At 48.4% G+C, this 20,418-nt stretch overlaps 2 protein-coding genes and 1 long non-coding RNA gene across 5 annotated transcripts in view; 2 read left to right on the top strand and 1 right to left on the bottom strand.

The window, feature by feature from the left end:
• The window catches only part of FHL2 (four and a half LIM domains 2), a 47,435-nt gene extending 41,130 nt beyond the window's left edge, over positions 1–6,305 (top strand). For all 3 annotated transcript variants that reach the window (XM_027554787.1, XM_027554788.1, XM_027554786.1), the window contains exons 4-6: positions 4,253–4,422; positions 5,094–5,280; positions 5,841–6,305. In XM_027554787.1, the coding sequence (XP_027410588.1) occupies positions 4,253–4,422; positions 5,094–5,280; positions 5,841–5,992 (509 nt within the window). In that variant the 3' untranslated portion in view covers positions 5,993–6,305. The remainder of the gene's footprint in view (positions 1–4,252; positions 4,423–5,093; positions 5,281–5,840) is intronic.
• A 1,836-nt stretch (positions 6,306–8,141) lies between these two features.
• Positions 8,142–18,774, bottom strand: C11H2orf49 (chromosome 11 C2orf49 homolog). The gene is made up of 4 exons (XM_027554790.1): positions 18,459–18,774; positions 16,647–16,813; positions 12,771–13,146; positions 8,142–10,953 (listed from the first exon to the last, which is right to left on the bottom strand). Exons 1-4 carry the CDS (start codon positions 18,555–18,557, stop codon positions 10,897–10,899), a joined length of 699 nt encoding a protein of 232 aa, XP_027410591.1. The 5' UTR covers positions 18,558–18,774; the 3' UTR covers positions 8,142–10,896.
• Positions 18,652–20,418, top strand: LOC113900999. The gene is made up of 3 exons (XR_003513285.1): positions 18,652–18,948; positions 19,607–19,657; positions 20,050–20,418. It is a non-coding gene; the product is annotated as an uncharacterized LOC113900999 (long non-coding RNA).

Here is a 20,418-nt window from a genome sequence, read left to right as displayed (position 1 = left end):
TTTTAAAGAACAGAATGGACAAAAATGCTATACGAAATATTTTAACACAGTATTCAAAAAATGAATCTTGTTAGACACACAAAGCAAGGGCAAGAAGAACCTAAGATCTGGACCCTGGATAGTTCATCGGCCACGGAGTGTCAGTGACATCCTCTGTATGACCAGTAAGGGGCGACTGGACAGTAACCTTGCCAGACTTAGCGAATAAATACAGGACTCCCAGGTAAACTGGAATTTCAGCCGATCCCACCTGAGACCTCGTTAATCTGGCTTCTCTGCCAGAGAGCCACATAAAATCAAGAGAGGCCTCTGTCCTTTGACTGTCTTCTGGGGTGTGCCCCCCAAACCAGGCTCAGGGTGGTGGGAGCAGGGCACAGGTCTAGGGTCTCCAGCTCTTGGGAAGCAGGATGCTGCTGCCTAGGGAGCACTCAAATTGCTCAAGAAAGTGTTTGTCCTCAAGATGGCTTCTTGGAGGATGCGCTTCCTTTAGTCCTGAGAAGCTTTAGAATTAAGGGCACACTTATCAGGAGAATCCAACCCAGAGCAATAATATTGTGTTAAATAATCTGATAAAGCATGAGTGAAGTTTAGAAAGAAAATTGGTCTCAAGAGTAAATTAATTTTTTGATTCTAACTAAAAGTGTGCAATTGAGTGATTTAGGTTTGTGGTTTTATACGGGGATTTTCTTAATCTGTAAATGTTTTTGACATTTAAGATACCTTAGTTTTTGAGGCTGTGAATAATGGTCCATGTTTGTCCATCATTATCTGTCCACTATATTTATATATTTAGCTCACTTCATCAACAATTACTTAAAAACCTGAAGTCCAGTTTGCCAAGGTCCTCCTTGGCATTGAACTTAGAAGGGATATCAAATACATTAAATTTTGTTGTTCATTCGCTGAGTCCTGTCTGACTCTTTGCAATCCCATGGACTGTAGCACGCCAGGCTTCTCTGTCCTTCACCATCTCCCGGAGTTTGCCCAGACTCATATCCATTAACTCGATGATGCCATCCAACCATCTCATCCTCTGTCGCCCCCTTTTCCACTTGCCTGCAATCTTTTCCAGCATTGGGATCATTAAATTCTAAGTGTCCTTTTAAAGGACTTCACTACATTGGTGAATGGAACCAAACATAAAGTCATGCCCCTTAAGAGTGATTTTTAAAATGTGCTGTATCCGTGAACACGCTGATAAGATGTGCAGGATGAAGTTCGATGGAGGGTTTTAAATTTTCAGCTTCAGTAGAATGAATGTCAGCTTGTAGAAACCTAGGTGCCCTGCAGAGTCATGCTAGTCACACAGCAGCTGGGGTTGCGCCGACACACGCAGAGAACCTAGGCTACAGGGATCATTTAGAGTCAGACTCCTGACTCTGCAAGGAGACTGACCCAGGGGATGCCCAGCCGCCGGGACCCGAGCCAGGGCCATGCGTATGGTGAAGGACACAGCTTTCCAGGGCAGCAGTCCAGATTGGGAAGAAAAATGTTCACTGCCGTTTTGACAAAGACAAATATACCTTAGAGTAAGAGGTGAATTTTTCCTAAAATTCCTGAGGCCACCAAGATGATTCTTGATTCTGGCAGGCTGGTCTCTGAGGGCTGCTCCCCCTCCCCCCGCCCCGCTTTCTCCCCAGGGACATGCATCTCACCATCTCTGCTGTTGGGGTTTTTAGGAGAAGCCTGGCTGGTGTCTACTTTGATGAAGGCAGTAAGTCAGAGCAGGGCAGCCAGGAAAGGGGCCCTTGGGGGTGTGACCTTTGAGCAGTCTCAAGGTCGACCTGATGTCAGTGGATGGAGAAGTCAGAAGAGGGCACATCTGGCAGAGGAAATGGACCGGGCATCAGAGGTGGTGTGCCCAAAAAGGCCTGCAAAAATAAAACAAGTACTAGATACTTAAAAAAACCAAACAGGAAAAAAACCCACAAAACTAGATCAGAGCGCTAGCTTCCTTCCTTGGTTTGGTTTTCAAAAGTGCTACAACCAAATCAAGATGAGTGCAATGCAGACTGGCAGCACAGCTTCTGCAGGTGTCCCCACTCAGCACCCACAGCTGTGAGTCACCAGTTCGAGGTATGAGGCTCCCGAGCCCACGCAGGGATGCTAAGCCCTGGCTCCAAGGCGCACCACAGCTTCCAGGCAGCCTCACGCTGTTGCCAGGCCTTCGCTGGTTTTCAGATTCCTCACTTGCTCCTTTGAATCAGAAAGACACCCCTTCCTCCAGGTGGACTCTGTCCCCTGGCTCCTCCTCATCTGCACGTCCTTAGAAGGAGGAGCTTTGCCGCCCCCTGCTGGCGACTCTGCATAAGGACCACAAGGTCTGCACCAGGTCTGTGGGTACCCAACCTGGGTGGGACCTGGGACCTAGGACTGGACATCTCCCTGAGCTCCGGGGTGGACAGAAGGCTCATTCTGAACATGCAGAAGGCATGTGTGGTCTGGTTGGGAGGCTTTAGTGAGACTCAGGATTGTCGGGTATTTATGGACAGATTCTTTGGTGTCTGGGCTGAGTGACCAGAGGGAAGGTCAGAGGTTAAAAGAACTAGTGTCAGAGGTGTACATGGGAAATTAAAATCCCAGAGACCAAAGGAGATTTTGGTTCTAGAATTTACAGCAAAGTCCTTCCATCATTTTTACCTGAAATTTAATTGCTTGATGTAATTTTTGCCATTTTCAGGATTCATTGCCTCACAATTTAATCACATAGTTGTGAAGATCACCATTTGCTCCCTACCCCCTGCACACACACTCTGAGTGTTTTGTACTCTCTCTGGGAGGTGGTGCCTGGGGTCTAAAAGGCCAGGAAGCTGAGAAGGTGAACCTGAAAAAAATGACACCTGCTAAAACAAGCAGGCCATGATTCTGGAGCGATGCTCAGGTCTTTCCAACCAGCTACAATTTGGCCGCGTCATTTCAGCCTCAGTGCTAAAAACTAGTTACCCAATGCCTGTGTCCCAACATGAAGCCCCCCACACCCCGCCTCCAGCTCCAGAGCCGCCTCCCTCCTTGCTCCCTGATCTGAGTTCAGTCTGACTCACGTCTTCTATCTGTAAGCTCCGTCCTTCAGGTGCGCCCAGGGGGTGGCCAGAGAGGAAAGAACCACACAACAGCGCCCATGGTCGAGGATGAGCCAGCGGGTGGGTTGCGGCTGTGTCTGGGAAGACCTTGGTGATGACCTGGGGAGTCCGGTCTGCCCCTGAGCTGCCCAAGGACCAGGAACCCTTCTGTTTCCTCACCCAAGAAGCTCCTTCTCCCTAAGTCCTTCCTTGCGAGCATGCTAAGTGCTTGCTAAGTTGCTTCAGTCACGTCCAACTCTTTGTGACCCCATGGACTGTAGCCCACCAGGCTCCTCTGTCCCTGGGGATTCTCCAGGCAAGAATACTCCAGTGGGTTGCCATTTCCTCCTCTAGGGGATCTTCCCCACCCAAGGATCAAACCCCAGTGTCTCCTGCATTGGGAAGCAGTTCTTTACCACTAGCGCCACCTGGGGAGCCTGCAAATTCTTCTGTAGTACTTTACAAAGGGAGCTCGCGTACACATTTCTCTTACTTAAACCATCTCTTTCTATAAACAGACACATGCTCTTTTTTTTGGCAAATATAGGGAAGAAGTCCAAACAAATACAGCCCTCCCTGCTGTGAATCAAGCCTGATGGGGGAGTGGGGAGGGGTGAACCAACAGCGTTTTCTTGATTTCTGGTCTGCTTGAGAAATAATGTAAACCTCTCAGCTGATAGCACTTTTTCCGGAAGGAAATGGAATATCGAGATAAGATCAGAAAATTGTTCAATGGAAGTACAAGTGAGGCAGGTGGGTTTTAACCACTAAGATTCATCACAGCTCAGTCTACATGGCCGGCTGCATCAGTTTCCATCCCGCTGGGAACCAGATGGGTGTTCATCCTCTGGTCCCCGTGCTCCAGATTCATGTTCCCTAAGGATGAATCTGAGCTGTGCCAGGTGTCTGTCAATATTTCACAAGCTGAGAGACAAGTATTTTTTCCACTTAATGTTCATAATCGTCCTGTTCAACACGTAAGTATCAACTATGTACAGATTCTGTTCCAGGAGCCAGGTGTGTGGCTGTGAATCGACTAAATAGGAAAGATGCTGGTTGAGAGGTGAGCCTTCCGAGCTGGAGTGACTCTATGCGGGTCCCAGGACTGGAGGGCGGCAGGTTCTCAGCATCAGTCACTGGGCCTCCCGGGTGGTCAGTAACGACTCAGCTGCTGTCTCCTTGACCCCCGACAGGCACCCGCAAGATGGAGTATAAGGGCAGCAGCTGGCACGAGACCTGCTTCATCTGCCACCGATGCCAGCAGCCCATCGGAACCAAGAGCTTCATCCCGAAGGACAGCGAGAACTTCTGCGTGCCCTGCTATGAGAGGCAGTATGCTCTGCAGTGCGTGCAGTGCAAGAAGGTACCTCTTACTCACCCGGCCTGTCTGTCTGGCATCCTTTCCTAAACAGCATCCTCCCATCCCCAAGGTCCCTCTGCTCACCGCTCTCCTTGAATAAATGAGAAACCAGCCCTGGACTGGGCCAGGGAGGAAACAAGGAAACTGGAAAGGTCTCAGGGTGGGGATGGGGGTGGAAGCAGACCACTCATCATACTGTCCAGGGCTGTGTCCCAACACCACTAGACACGGTAGGGAGGCAGGCCCTGGGCTCATTCCCCACGCCTTACAAGAAGCCGGTTCCACCGTGGTGCTGACTGACCCCAGGTGTCTGCTAAGGCTCTTCCTTCTAACGCCCGAGTAGCTGAATAGACTGTTGAAGGAGGTGCCCCTGGAGGTAGAAAGATGCTCAAAGGGACCTGCGCGCGGGCAGGGCTGCCGAGGACAGCAGGTGACATTGCATCCTAGCCGAAGCTACAGTCTCTGGCTTTGCCCTCCTGCCAGCCAGTAGGCGGCGCTTTCCCGGGCAGATACCCTGGTACCCAGGTCACAGATGGGGACCCGGGTCTGTGGTGGAGGGCATTGGGATGGGGCTGGCAGGGGTGCCCTTCTGTCTGGAGAGCGTGTCTGGGGCGAGGACCGTGCATCCTCCAGAGGAGTGGACGCGGCGGGAGCTGAGGTCCCTCTACCTGCAGCCCATCACCACCGGGGGCGTCACGTACCGGGAGCAGCCCTGGCACCGCGAGTGCTTCGTGTGCACCGCCTGCAAGAAGCCGCTGTCGGGCCAGCGCTTCACGTCCCGCGACGAGTTCGCCTACTGCCTGGGCTGCTTCTGCGACCTGTACGCCAAGAAGTGTGCCGGCTGCGCCAACCCCATCAGCGGTGAGTGTTCCCTCCGGGCCTGCATCACCCCCGCCCCTCCCCGCGGGTGTCCTGTGTTAGCTTGCAACCGGGCCTGTGTTTAGACTGAAACAAGGTCCTATTGTTTCAGTAAAGGATGGTTTTCTCTGCACACATCCTCCTAACCCGCTCTCAGCTCCACCACCCTGTGCAGGAGAGTCCACCCCTCCACCCCGGCCCACGCAGCGTCTCCTCCGTGAGGCCACGTTCCACCTCTCTTCTCCCTCATTCTTTACATCGAGAAACTTCCGAGCACCAGACCTGAGGTGCGCAGTGAAGGAGTAACAGAAATCAGTTCCCAGACGCACAGTAGGAGGAATACACACACACAGCAGGAGTCTCATGATGAGTGATGACCATGTAGTGCTGGCCCGTCTTATTTTTCTGAGGCTCAGGAGCTCCCCAACCTGAGTGTGGAATCTAATTTAAACGTGGAGCCCAGCCCCTCGAAGTTGTAAGAGGTTCACACTGTCTATACTACAGGAGCCAGGCTGCCCGGCTCCCTCTCCATCTTCATCCGTGTCTTCTTCCTGCCTCCGCAGGACTGGGCGGCACCAAGTACATCTCCTTCGAGGAGCGGCAGTGGCATAACGACTGCTTCAACTGCAAGAAGTGCTCGCTGTCGCTGGTGGGGCGAGGCTTCCTCACGGAGAGGGATGACATCCTGTGCCCCGACTGCGGGAAGGACATCTGAGCGACTCCCCACTACTCTGACTCCCCCACCTACCCAGGTCCCTGCTCGAGCTGCACGCAGACGCTGTTTGCTTCCTCCGCCTGCCACCGGGCAATGCTGCAACCCGGTCCCCTGGCCACTGCGGGACTTTCCTCTGCGCTTCTCAGCGATACTCACCTGTTTAAGTCCTTTAATCCACACTCTGTGCATGGGAAGGAGAAAACTCATGGGAACCTTAGGCGGGAAAGGGTTTTGACTCTGTAATCAAGCGAGACCAATCCGAGTGTAAAAATCATTTTGAGTGATATCTTTATAAACGTTTCTTTCACGCGTATTTAAGTGCAATCAGTTTGTCACAAACTTGACCGTTTCTTAACTATGGTAAGGTAATAAGGAGCTGGTACTTCCGGTGTAACTTCCTGCCGTGTGGGGCTGCAAGCAAGATGACATGGCTTACAATAAAGGTATCCAGGGCAAAATCTTTTGCCAGGCGCAGTGTGTGATCTGGTGATGAAACATGCAGGTTCTGAGTATCAACAACACTTTACGGGACTTCCCTGACAGTCCACTGCTTAAGACTCTGCGCTTCCATGTCCCCCTTCCAGGGGCCATGGGTTCAATCCCTGCTCAGGGAATTGAGATTCCGCATGCCACGCAGGTTCAATGCCTGTTCAATGCCTGGGTCGGGAAGGTCCCCCGGGGGAAGAAATGGTAACCCACTCCCGTATTATTGCCTAGGAAATCCCATGCATGGGCCTGGCAGGCTACAGGGTTGCAAAGAGTTGGACAGAACTTAGCAACCAAACAGCAACAACAAAAGCTTTAATTATTAGTCTATATATATATATAAGTTCAAATATGCTTAAAAAAGATCAATAATTTTTACTAGAAAAAATGTATAGAGCTATTGTGTACTTACTGAACTAGTCTTATATCTGTTCTTTGATTAAACTGAACGCTTAGTTAAGGCTGGACACAGTTAACAGTTTCCAGTAACCCTTAGAATCAAATCCTAATTCCTACACGGCTGTGTAAATCCTAGGTTATCTGGCCCCTGCCCCCCGCCCCCACCCCTGGTTTCTGGGTAATTTCATAATAGGCTCCCTGTTCTCACTGATCTGAACCACAGCGGCCTTTCTGCCATGAGACCCTCATTCTGCACCTAGCTGGTGTCTGAGTTATCCAGGGCTGGGAGCAAAGAACCCCAACACTTCCTGCTCCTCGTGATTCCGAGTCAGCTGCCAGCGCTGGTCTCATCTGGCAGTGGAGAAGGGTGACCCACAGTCAGGGGTCTTGGGGCATGCTGACTGCTGGCTGGGACACAGTTCTCCGGTGGGCTTTTCCCACAGCTGTAGCATGGGTCCAAGCGTGAGCACTTGACCGGTTCCACACCCAGTAGTGGGACGCAGACTCTGCCTTTTATGGGCAGAGCAGCAACGACCACACAGTCCTTTGAACCCCACGACAAACAGGACTCTTCTCCTGAAAGCTTTCCAAGCTGCCTGCCCTTAAAGCACCATCTCTTCCTGGAGGACCTTCCCTAACGCTCCTCACCACCCCCATCCCTCACTGTTCAACTGCAGAGTCTGAGTTTCCTCCTATCATTGCGATTATCTACCATCCTGAGCAGGAACTTACCTAACTCACGTCTTTATCTTTTCTGCCACAACAAGGAAGACGACCGAGCTCAGTACAGACAGCACAGAGTACATCAGTCAGCAAAAGGCACTGTGGGAAAACTGATCTGCATGGAAATGAGATTTTTTTGGTCTCTTCTGTCCAAACAAAAGAAAAGATCTACGTTTAAGTTCAAGGTAGAAAGTCACCTGAGGCTTTTCCAAATTCCTTAGTTAATTTAGAGCTTCAATTTCCAACAGTAAAACATCAGTAAAAAAATAAGAGATAACTTTTTCAAGATTACTCCAGAAACAAATCCTGCTCAGCTGAGCCTCTGCTGAGTCCACGTTTGCCAGGACAGCTGACCGAGGACCATGGGGGCTGGTGGCTCCGTCCCTGGAAGAACAGGGCCACCAGTGGGTAGCCCAAGGACCCCCACTCAGCCCTCACGCAGGCCCAGGATGGCTAGACTACTGAGAAGTCGATCCAGGTACAGAAGGTTGTACTATAAGGAATAAACAAGTTTCTATACAGCAAAAAAAAATCAAATCACTACATGTTTTTACATTTTATTTTTGTTATGAATGACAGACCTACTCAGTAATTTTACTCCTTTTATTTAAATAAGGATAAGGCTACTTAAAAGACTGTTGACATACAAAAATGTATATTACAAGGTTAAACTCTCTGTAAACTCTCTGTACCGAATTACAAAACCAGCATGTAATAAAAGAGCACCCTTAAAACATGGCCATTCCGGAGGCTCTAAGGATGACAAGCTCCACAGCAACCCCCAGAGGAAGGATGTCTCACAGACCTATGACTTCACCTACAGGCAGTTTCACTTAATCCAAGTTTTTAGAAGGTCGTTGCTATTGAATGAGTCTCTAGATCAGTTTTAGAATCATCTCTCAAAACTTAAGTCAACCAAAATGCTGTTTCAAATAAGAATTACAATTCTGAAGAATTTTAATACTAGCAGAGATATGATGGCCTCATAGTGGTATTTGCAAAGTGCCTGGTCGCTGCCCAAAGAGATTCTGGTGAACTGCCCGCCTCCTCGGCCACTGGGCGACAGACCCTCTCGGACCCCTGCACCAGCGTCTGGTCCGCAAGGAGGACGGGGCTCACCTAGCTCTGGCCTCAGTGATCAGCGGGCCAAGCAATCTGACTTGCAAATAAATGTAAGCCTGGAGTTCAGGATCTATAGGGTGAAGGAGAAGGAGCAGAGAAAGTAGAACTGTGGGAGAGGAGAGTATGAAAAAGGAAAACCGGGAGCAAAGAGGGAGAGGCATAGGAGCCCACGTGCCTAGGAAGTAGACATGTGCCTACATCGGGAGCCACCTGACTTGACCACCCACCCTTCACTCACTTCATCCAAGCTACCAGATGGCCCCTGTCAAGGAGCAAGGGGCGGTCCACCTGAGTGCCGCTCAGGTCAAGGCCTGGAGACAAGCCCATAAAGTGACCTGGGACCGCTGTCATCGCCCACGGAGCCGTGTCCACTCTGTGCTCGGATTTGGCGAACGTGACCCACAGTACTTGGCTGAGGCTTCTCCACTCTTCAAACTCAAAACGGCTCAATAATATGCTGCTATATGAGCACTGACGCTGAATGTTCGTAATATAAACTTCAATTTGAAGCAACAATGTTACACAGTTCAGCTGTTATTACCAACCTACTCTGTAAGTTAAATATACAAATTAAAAATTATTTTTATTGAGTAACTAAAAACAAGTTTCCACTGACGTAAAACTGTCAACAGCTAACTCTCTCTTAACTAGGAGAGAGATGCAAATGGAAGAGGAGACAGCAGAACATAAAATACAATCTGCCATTCTACCCTAAAATCTGCACTTGCAAAATCTCCCTTTACACACAGTATGTGTAGGATTATGGTTGTCCTTTAACATACCCAGATGTCAGCCCTGCAGATAACAAAGCATGTTTAACAATTTACCTTAACATTAACAACTGACACAGCACTAGTGTCTGTCAGTTTTGTCTTATGTGTACGGATTTATAGTCTAGATAAAGGCAGAAAGGCTGAAAACTGTAGGGTTAAAGTTTGGGTATAGTACCTATCTTCAAGGCTGAATGAATGTTTTGTAAGGCGATTCAGAGCTAAAATGCTTGTTTTAACAAATCAACAAAGGGATGAACTGCTCTAGGAAGGAAAACTCCAATCTGAGGGTCACTCATAGGAGGGAAGAATGTGAAGTGCCCTTGACCTTGGTCAGAAACACACGGCAGAACACGGACCTGGGAACTCATGAGCACGAGGCTAGCGTGTCTCCCCAATGACTTCTGCTAGTGGACTGGAGTGACACCACTTCACACACCATGAAACCTCTGGTGCCTCCGCAGTACCCCCACTGCCCCGCGCTGCTCTGAGCAACCCCCAGACTCAGCGGCCTCTCTCCTGCCAACTGCACATGGCTTCCTGATCCTCAGGCTCTGGCCTTCTACCCTCTCTTCCTATCCCCCGAGTCTCCTGCCATCAGATACCACCTCCAACAGGATCACTCCCCTCAAGAGCTTAAAGCCACCTTCACTTGGAAAAGATTATGCTCCCAGGAAGGAGTGATTCCTGACTGAGAGGGAGGTCAGAGCTGCCATGACTACGTGGCAGGAGCATCCAAGGCCTGGGCAGTTTACTCTCCAAAAATCAACTCACAATTAAAGGGAAGAAGGAGCAGGAACAGCACTGGGCTCCCTTTTGGCTTCTATGCAAAGAGGCAACATGGGCGTCAAGGACAGCAGTGTCCTCTGAATGTTCTGAGCAGGTAGCTGGCAGCACTGCAAACATGCTCTCCATGGGGAACCCTGAAGAGGACTCTGGCAGTACTCACTAAAACACTGTGATGAACTGCTATATTCTTTTGCTTGGGAAAAGAAATAAAAATCATGAATTTCTAATGTATTTGAGTTTAAAAAAACCCTCAAATTTACCCAAAGACCAAAACAGACAATTGAGCATAATTCTTAAAATTCAACAAATATTTTATACCAGACTTGCAGCTAATTATGTGACTAGGGCCAATATAAATGACTTTACTACACCATTTGTTTAAAAAGAAATTCCTTCCTAATCAGAGAATGAAAGGCAAGATTTCCACCCCCACCCCCCCACAGGAAGGAAAGGAGGGAGAAAGGGAAAGAAAAGGACTTTATTTTTTTTGAACCTAATTTAAACCTCTTAAGAAAATTCCACAATAATCAAGATCTCTGTAAATACTGTCAATATATGTGAACTTGCTTGAAAAACTACAGTTACAGTTATATTTACATTTTTGGAAACTTTCCTTCACGGCCATGTCACATGCTGTATCTTCCTCTTGGCTTCTGGGGGTTTCAGGTTAATCTGAAAACACAGGAGCAGAAGTCAGTGCACACTTGCACAAATGTCGAAGGATAACCCAAAGGCATATTTTACACCAAGACTGACCGCTGACACAGGAATGGTGGCGCACTGCTGCCGCCTGGTGGAGGAACTGGAGGCAGCAGGAAAGAAGGCCAGCCCCCAGTCCTGTGTTCACAGCTGCGGTTCTCAGATGTCTGCTGGACAGACTGGCCCGGGGCACAGACATGACCAGGCTTGGACCTCACCCCAGAGCCAACTCAACCAACACCCTCAGGAAGTGCTGGAACGTGACCCTGACCCCAGCGGGGTTTTTTGGAAGCGCCCCCAGTTACACTCAGAGATGAGAACGACAGCCATTCCAGACCTGCTTCCTCCCTGCGGGGCCCATCGCACCCCAACCTCACAGTCTATGATCTGAGTACAAGATTTAAAAGAAAAGTCACATCTCTCAAAGAATGAAAGTTTTCTGAGTAGAAAAGTGCTTTCCAAGAGCTTGGGGGAAAAAAAAATCCTCAGTGCTCACTGACCATAATATTCAAGGGCCTCCCTCACAGTTCCACCTCTCCTCTCCCCCCATGCCCCCAGCAGTGACTGAGGACAGAAGCAGCGTGGCGTCATCAGAAGCACGTGTGCTGGGGTCAAGCAGACCTGAACTCAACTACAGACTGGAGCCCTAGTTTGTTTAAATTATTGAGGCAGCTTCTTCCTCATCTGTGAAATGGGAAGACCTACTGTACCTACCACAGGGGGCGGCTGAAAGAAGTCTGAACAATGAACTGAAACGAGAATTGTGGGCTGGTCAGGTCACTGCAGCTCTCTCTCCGGGGTCTGCTATTTAGGTCTCAACTAGTCAGTCTTGATCTCTTTGACATAGAACATGAAGATGATAACAAAGCTGAAGAATATACAGGAATGCTGTGGACTGAATACCTTTGTCCCTCAAACTCCCTGTGCTGAATCCTGACCCACAAGGTGGCGGTGCTGGAGGGGGGCCTCTGGGAGGCAGTTAGGTCATGAAGGGGATGAGTGCCTGCCCCCATAAAACAGACCCCAGAGAGCATCCTGCCCCTTCTGCCAGGAGAGGACGCAGAGGGAGCGGCTGACTCTGAACCAGGAAGTGGGCCCTGACCAGACGCTGAGTCTGCCTTGACTGTGAGCCCCAGTCTCCAGGGCTGCAGGAAACGAACGTTTACTGTTGGAGCCACCCAGTCAGCGGCGTCTGTGGTTAATATCGGCCTGAATGAACTAAGACAAGGAGTGAAAGCTATAAAACTGCACATATATATGTATGTAAAATCTCATAATTAAACTCAATATATTCTGGCAACTCTACAGATCTGCCATTTGAAATGCAAGCATTCAGACAGTAAGTCTAGTGGAGCCTAACAGAGCAGCGTCTCCCAAACCACCTCCATCCTCCTAAAGACAGGTGCATGTGAGGGGGGAGGGAGAGGCAACTGGTAAACCCTAAAGACTCTGGTGTGATTTTAAGGTAAGTGCAAAACAGACCAATTCAAGGTCAATATCTACAATGCCGTTTAATAAATGTGTAACCCTGCCCAACCGAGTTAACATTCTGAGTCTTGCTAACACAGGACTACTTCTCTCCTTTAGTTCTAAGAGCACAATCTAGGAAAAGTGCCCAAAAGGCACTCCCTTTACATGTTTTAAGCAGAAATAAACTGAGTGCACTTTAAAAGACATTAGCTTATCATGGATCCCAGGGCCACACACAGGGAATGAGACGTAGAAACGAGACACCTCTGCAGAACGGACCCCAGGCATGCAGCTGGCACGCACCGCGAGGCAGCACTCACCGAGGCCTCGGCCTCCTCCTTGGGAGCAGCTCGCTTTAACTTCACGGGAGTGGCTCCCACAGGCGACAAAGGCGGCGACCTCACAGGGCCCAAGGGACTTTTCCTATGTGTTAAGTCATGGTTCTGCTTAGTGTCATTATTACCGTGTTCCATTTTATTGTTCGTAGGCAAATTGGAAGACAAAACTAGGGGTGAAACACTCGAGGAAGAATCTGACGATTTTCTAAAGGTATTACTGGTAGCGCTCGCCTGGGGCTGGGGCCTGAGCCGGTCATTATCCCCGTTCTCCGTCTTCTTCACTTTTATGCTTGTACTTGTTGAACTTCCGTCAAACACAATGAGGGGTCTTTTCCGCAACCCATCTGCAGGGCTACTCCTGAAATCACAGAGATGTATTCATGAAAAGTACTCTCTGAATGGCAAACCAGTTCCCTGGAATTCAAAGCTAAAATGATCAAAAAAGATTTGCCTAATCTAAGTAGGACTACTGGAAATGAAGTTTTCTATGTTTACCCTAAATGAAATAACTTTCTGCTGCTTTGAACTTTACAAAATTTATCAACAAAAATTTAGTTATCTTTCATGTATACAGAAGACATAGTTATTTTTAGAGCATCAATCCATCAACTAACCCTAAAACTTCAAGTGGGTCTTATGAAGCATTATACGAACAAAGCTAGTGGAGGTGACGGAATTTCAGTTGAGCTGTGTCAAAGCCTAAAAGATAGTGCTTTGAAAGTGCTGCACTCAATATGCCAGCAAATTTGGAAAACTCAGCAGTGGCCACAAGACTGGAAAAGGTCAGTTTTCATTCCAATCCCAAAGAAAGGCAAAGAATGTTCAAACGACCGCACAATTGCACTCATTTCACATGCTAGCAAGGTAGTGCTCAAAATCCTTCAAGATAGGTTTCAACAATACATGAACTAAGAACTTCCAGATGTACAAGATGGATTTAGAAAATGCAGAGGAGCCAGAGATCAAACTGCCAACATTCACTGGATCATTGTAAAAGCAAGGGAATTCCAAAAAACATCTATTTCTGCTTCACTGACGAAGCTAAAGTGTTTGAATGTGTGGATCACAACAAACTGTGGAAAACTCTTCAAAAGATCAGAATACCACACCACCTTACCCGTCTCCTAAGAAACCTGTATAAAAGACAAGAAGCAACAGTTAGAATCGGATATGAAATAATCAACTGGTTCAAAACTGGGAAAGGAGTACATCAAGGCTGTATATTGTCACCCTGCTTATTTAACTTGTATGCAGAGTACAACATGCGAAATGCCAGGCTGGATGACTCACAAGCTGGAGTCAAGATTGCCGGGAGAAACATCAACAACCTCAGATATGCAGATGACACTACCCTTATGGCAGAAAGTGAAGAGGAACTAAAAAGCCTCTTGATGAAAGTGAAAGAGGAGAGTGAAAAAGCTGGCTTAAAGCTCAACATTCACAAAACTAAGATCATGGCATCCAGTCCCATCACTTCGTAGCAAAGAGATAGGGAAACAATGGAAACAGTGATAGACTATTTTCTTGGGCTCCAAAATCACTATGGATGGTAACTGCAGCCATGAAATTGAAAGACTCTTGCTCCTTGGAAGAAAAGCTATGACAAAGCTAGGCAGCATATTAAAAAGCAGAGACATCACTTTGCCAACAAAGGTCCCTATAAGTCAAAGCTATGGTTTTTCCAGTAGTCATGTACCAGTGTGAGAACTGGACCATGAATAAGGCTGAGTGCTGAAGAACTGATGCTTTCGAACTGTGATGCTGGAGAACTCGTGAGAGTCCCTTGGATGCAAGGAGATCAAACCAGTCAATCCTAAAGGAAATCAACCCGGAATATTCATTGGAAGGACTGATGCCAAAGCTGAAGCTTTAATACTTTAGCCACCTCATGTAAAGAACTGACTCACTGGAAAAGACCCTGATGCTGGGAAAGATTAGGGACAGGAGAAGGGGACAACAGAGGATGAGATGGTTGGATGATATCACTGACTCAATGGACATGAGTTTGAGCAAACTCAGGGAGATGGTGAAGGACAGGGAAGCCTGGTGTACTACAGTCCATGGACAGAGACTTGGATATAACTCATTGACTGAACAACAACAAAAAATTTTAACTTTTAAAAATTACCATTCTGTTGACAGAGTTATCCTGCCCATGTATCACTGATTATTTAGAAAGGCTAACAAACTACAAAACTACACTAAACCACCATACTGGCAGCTTACACCAAGGAATTGACAGGACATCTGACCCCACTCATTAAAAGTCCTTAAGTCCAGGCATTTTCTAAACTAACTGTAACATTTATATAATTTTAAGTTCGTAACTGCCAAGTCTTCACATTCAGTTTCTGAAAACCTAATTTCCACTCTTAATTGTAAGTATAAATAATAAAAGCATTCATTTGTTCAGTATTAATTAGACCTCAAGTGAAACAAACGTCTTGGCCGGGATGGGGTGGGGGGCGCAGTTTCAGTTAGACATGTTAAAAGAACTTGAACAACCAGTTATTAGGAAAAACACTTCCGCTCTGCTACTGAGAGTCCTACCAGGGACCAGCAGCATCAGCACCGCCTCGGGAGCCTGTAAGAAATACGCTCATCCTGAGCTGACTGTGTTCCGATCAACACTGAGACTGTACACACACCTGTTCGCCAAAAGACTATACACAGATGACACAGGTGGGATGTTCTTCCACTATTCTCAGAAGTGGGAAATAATCACCCGTCAGTCAGGAATCTTTCTTCGTCACTAGAGATTAAAACCACTAACTCAGAGCTAAGGTGCTCCTTCTGCAGCCCTCTCATTCCATCTTCTCCCACTGTCTGCACTGCCAAGGACAGTGAGGCTCTAAAAAAAATATTCAGTGATTAATCAATAGCACCCAATGTAATGAAATAGACACAGGAAAATAATTAATTAGGCCACTTAGAGATCTTAAGATACTTCGTCCTAACTAACTATGCTGACTAATTAAATGTACAAAAGGAAATTTATCTGCTTGTGGTTTGACGAACATTTTTCTGGAATTTAAAATTTTCTGGGGTTTATGGAAGTGATACAACCATCTCTTTATTTCTGTTTTATTCACAGACCTCATGGCCTTATCTGACTCCATTTTTCCCTCCTACTTTAATAAATCTTGTTGGCTCTGCCTCCAAAACACAACCAGACCCCAAATGTTTCTGACCAAGTCCAGTACCTCCCCCAGAATCGCCACTGTCCACTGCCAGGAGTACAGAACAACGCCCGGCCTGGTTCCGCCACCCTCCCCCAACCTTAAACCACGTCTCAGTATAGCAGCCAAGAGTAAACCTCTTAACATGTGCATCAGGCGGTATCATCTCTCTGCTGGAAATCCTGCGGTGGCTGCTCACCTCAGGGCAGCCCAGGTCCTCCCGCGCTCAGCCCCTGCGCCGCCTCCCCTGCCCGGCCCCGCCTGCCTCCAGGCTGCTCCGGCCATCGTGCGGACACAGCCCTGGCCTGGCGCTCGTGTTCGGCCCAGAACCTGGCTCACCCCTACTTTCCACAGGTCTCTCCACTGAAATGTCACCTCTCAGCAAGGCTGTCCCTGGGCACTTCACCCACAGCTGTCATCCCTCTTCCCATGTCACTGTTCTCCTTCGCATTGACCACACTGCAGCATGCCCTGCATTTGACTTAACTTTTTTACTGTGTTTCTCCCAATTCAAATTTGAGCAAGGAGTTCGGTCAGTTTTATTTACACTACAGCACAATGCCTATACTCAATAAACAGTAGCTGAGCAAGTATTTTTTTACCTAAATTCACCTGGGGAAAAAGAAAAGCAAGATTGTTCAGGCATATAAAACAATAACCAGAACCACAGAAAAAGTACCTTTTTGTCTCCTTTTTTATCTCGTGTTGTTCTCTCTTCTTTTCCATCATTTTCCCCCATCTACTCTTTGGCAAATCCCTCTGAGGCAGTGGTATTGCATGCTGAACATAAAGGTCGGTCAGGCTGTCTTTGTTTACTCTCATGTCATTTTCAACAGTTATGTTCTTCTGTGCAAAAGGAAGCAAAAGTAATTTCAAAACAACAGCCTTCATTTTAAGCACCTATCAAACAGGGTAAGACATGAGTGCTGAGATAACAAGTATAAAGCCACTTTCATGTTTGGACACGTGCCTAACATCCTGTATGCTGCTGCAAGAAGTGGTACTATAGAAAGGCTAAGCTCTTCAAGTTTTCTGTCCAGCTTCATCCTAAAGACAATGGTCATGTGTTCTCAGTGTGGAAGGACAGCAGTCCACGCTGCTCAACCCACACAGGAGGCATAAAGGCCATTTCCAGTAGCAGCATCTTAACCTATGAATGCAACTGCAAACTGGGAACTGTCTGGGGAGACCAGACAAAAGCAAGCAAGCAATGATAACAGTTACTCCATCCTGTCAGAAAGGTATCTAGAGAGCTACTGTCATAAGCAGATGGGCGGGTTGGAGGTCTCACCCCCTATGTTCTTCCCCAAGTTTCCCTTCTTGGGAAACTATATTAAACCTGAGCTCACCACCCAGACCTCAAAGCGATTCTCAAACTGATCTCTGGACCAGCTGCAAGAACCTGTTAAAAATGGCACTCCTCAGGCCACACTTCAAAATTACTGAACCAGAAACTTTGTGCATTGAATCCAGCAGTCTGTGTTTTCACACATGCTGGGGTGACTGTGAGGGACCTAAAAAGTTTCACAACCACAGGGAAAAAAGGTAATTGATATCTCTAAAAAATTCTACCGAGGTGCGGGGTGGGGGGTGGGAGGTGAGAGGGCCGGGTTTGAAGAAACCAGAGAAAGAGTATTGAGGGGAAAAACAAAAGGAAAATAACAAAACATGCCACTTAAAACCCCCCAAAGTTTTCAGCAATTCTCCACTTTAAACAAAACTCATCACTTAAAAATAAAAAACTTTTTTATACTGGACGATTAACAATATTGTGATAGTTTCAGGTGGACAGCAAAGGGACCCAGCCGTACATATACACAGATCCATTCTCCCCCAAACCCCCCTCCCATCCAGGCTGCTGCACAATACTGAACACAGTTCCCGGTGCTCTAGAGTACGACAAAACTCAACACTTTTTTTTTTTTTTTTTGGTCTTATCTTTCGTCTGCTATCAGAGGCCACAACAGCTGAAAAAGAGCAAACGCTGCTTTGAGAGCCAGGAGCCCTGAGTTCTCCGGGGGCACCGTCTAACGGCGGTGTGAACACAGAAGTCACTCCACCTGTCTGGGGCTCAGTTTCCCCATCTTTGAACTCAGTGAGTGTGGAGAACGGACGACTTCTCCGATGCCCTCCAGGCCGGCAGCCGGGGACCGCCACCCCTTGTTCCCATTCTTCCACGACCTTCCCCAGCCCCTCTTGGCAGGCCCTTGATCACACCCAGGCCGCGGGGGTCGTCTGGACTCCCCTTTCCGAGCCATCGGAATCCCAAAAGAGTATTCCTAACTCCCAGGAGTCCCTAGAACTCTGAGGACGTCTCTCTCTCGACATGCAAGGGCGGAGACCCGGCCGGTCCGCGCGGGGCGGAGAACGGCTCGATCCGGCGGCTGGCACGGCGGCGGCGGGTGTGTCGGGTGCCGCCGAGGACTACTCGGGGCGAGATCAAGTCCCAGCGCCTCCCCGAAGCAGGCCCGCCCGCAGCAGCGCGCCGCACCTGCTCCAGGGTGAGAAGAAGGAACTCCTGGGACAGCAGCTCCGGGTGCAGCAGCAGCTCCGAATCCGTGCAGCTGCGACCGCCCACATCCCCCGCCATCGTCGTCGCCAGGAGACCCCGGCCAGCTACCCACAAGTCTCCCGCGAGCAAGCGTCCCGGAAGTGACGTCACGGCAGGCGCGGCGGCCTCGGGTGTGTAGTCACTCTGTATGTGCCGCGCGTCGCGCTCCGCCTCTCCGGGAAGGCTAGGGTGCTGGGCGGGCTCTAACCGGGGAATATCCCCAGAGGCATAAAGAAGTGAAAGAGCTCCCTGCAGAGGAAACTGGCGTTTCCAGTCTGGCAGGAAGAGAGGAAAAGGCGAAGTTCACGAGCCACGATTGGTCGCGCCTGGTCGCGCCTCATATGACGTCAGAGACAGAAACCAATGGGAGTCCAAGGGCAGCCTCGCGGGAAGACGGCAAGGGAGGCCGGTAGAAGTTAGTGTAAATATGGTGAGTAGTGTCATGAAAACTTCTTGGTTTTATTTTTTGAACTTTTTTATTGTTTGTTTCCTAATCTTCCTTCAATATGATGTAAGGCCAAAGGCTTTAATTCCCTGGAACCCAGCGCCTGGCACATAGTAGGCACTCAAGTATTTGTTCCCGAAATAATACTCTGAATGAACCTACTCCCACATGAAAGAGCAACCGAGAAGTGCCGGGGACACAGACGCACGTTGGTTTAGTTTCCCCAGTTGTGAAATGAGAATAACGCCCCTCACACTGTTGTGAAGATGGAGCCAAAGTAGGGCAAATCCCTCCCCTGTTACCTCTGCTGCTGTTACTGCTAAGTCGCTTCAGTCATGTCCGACTCTGTGCGACCCCATAGACGGCAGCCCACCAGGCTCCCCCGTCCCTGGGATTCTCCAGGCAAGAACACTGGAGTGGGTTGCCATTTCCTTCTCCGATGCATGAAGGTGAAAAGAGAAAGTGAAGTCACTCAGTCATGTCCGACTCTTAGCGACCCCATAGACTGCAGCCTACCAGGCTCCTCCGCCCATGGAGTTTTCCAGGCAAGAGTACTGGAGTGGGGTGCCATTGCCTGTTACCTCTAGCTACCTGGAAATGTGACTACCGGTTCTTGTTCCCCCCCCCCCCCCGTGGTTTTCAGGACTTAACCTTATGTCTCAAGCTCTTCATCAGCAAAAACGTTTTATGGCAGGTAAGACTTGTGCTTTTTATTTTTTTCCTCGTATTTTCCAGTTTAAAACTAGAAGTACTTCCCTGGTTAAAACGAAATCCTTTTAAGATAACTATTGGTGCCTCTGAAACAAACGTTTCAGGATAGGAGTGTCCCCAGGGCAGAAGAATAAAATCAAGAGTCAGAGAGGAGGAAGTATTGGTAAAGTTCCAGCGCCCTCCCCACTCCAGGGGAAGGAGAGACAGGGTCTTTGGTAATGCCTGCCCTCACTCCATCCTAGGAAGAGCCTTAGAGAGAAGAGCCTCTGAAAACAGGTGGTCTGCTGTGTTTTAATCAGTTTCTGGTGCAGAAGTAGGGCGGGGGATAATTTGCCTTTCTAACGATTTTTGAGGTGCTGTTTTGAATGTGTACAGGCAGAAGGGCCACCTGAAAGAGACTTCTGCCACATCGAAGCAAGGAAGCTACAGGCATCTGACTTGCAAGCCAGGCAGACACCATGATTGGAGGCTTCAAGCCAGGCTTGTCAGCACCTAAACCACAAGACTGAAAACCAAACCCCAGAATGGACAAAGAGCGCCTCTGAATTCGTGCGGGACCAGAGATTTGAGGACCAGACATCTCCTGCTTCTCCTTGTCCTGGCACCTTACACATTCCCTAACCAGACACAGCCCTTAGGAAGAGCGCTGGCCTCCTGTGATAAGATTATTGTCACTGGCAGCTAAGTGGGGCTTAAAGTAGAAATAAAGTTCAGTTACAGAAAAAAAGTTCCATTTGTTCCACA

Source organism: Bos indicus x Bos taurus, chromosome 11 (genome assembly GCF_003369695.1).
Source record: "Bos indicus x Bos taurus breed Angus x Brahman F1 hybrid chromosome 11, Bos_hybrid_MaternalHap_v2.0, whole genome shotgun sequence".
Lineage (NCBI taxonomy): Eukaryota > Metazoa > Chordata > Mammalia > Artiodactyla > Bovidae > Bos > Bos indicus x Bos taurus.
The sequence above is the reverse complement of the archived record's forward strand: the minus strand, read 5'-3'. Positions and strand labels throughout refer to the sequence as shown.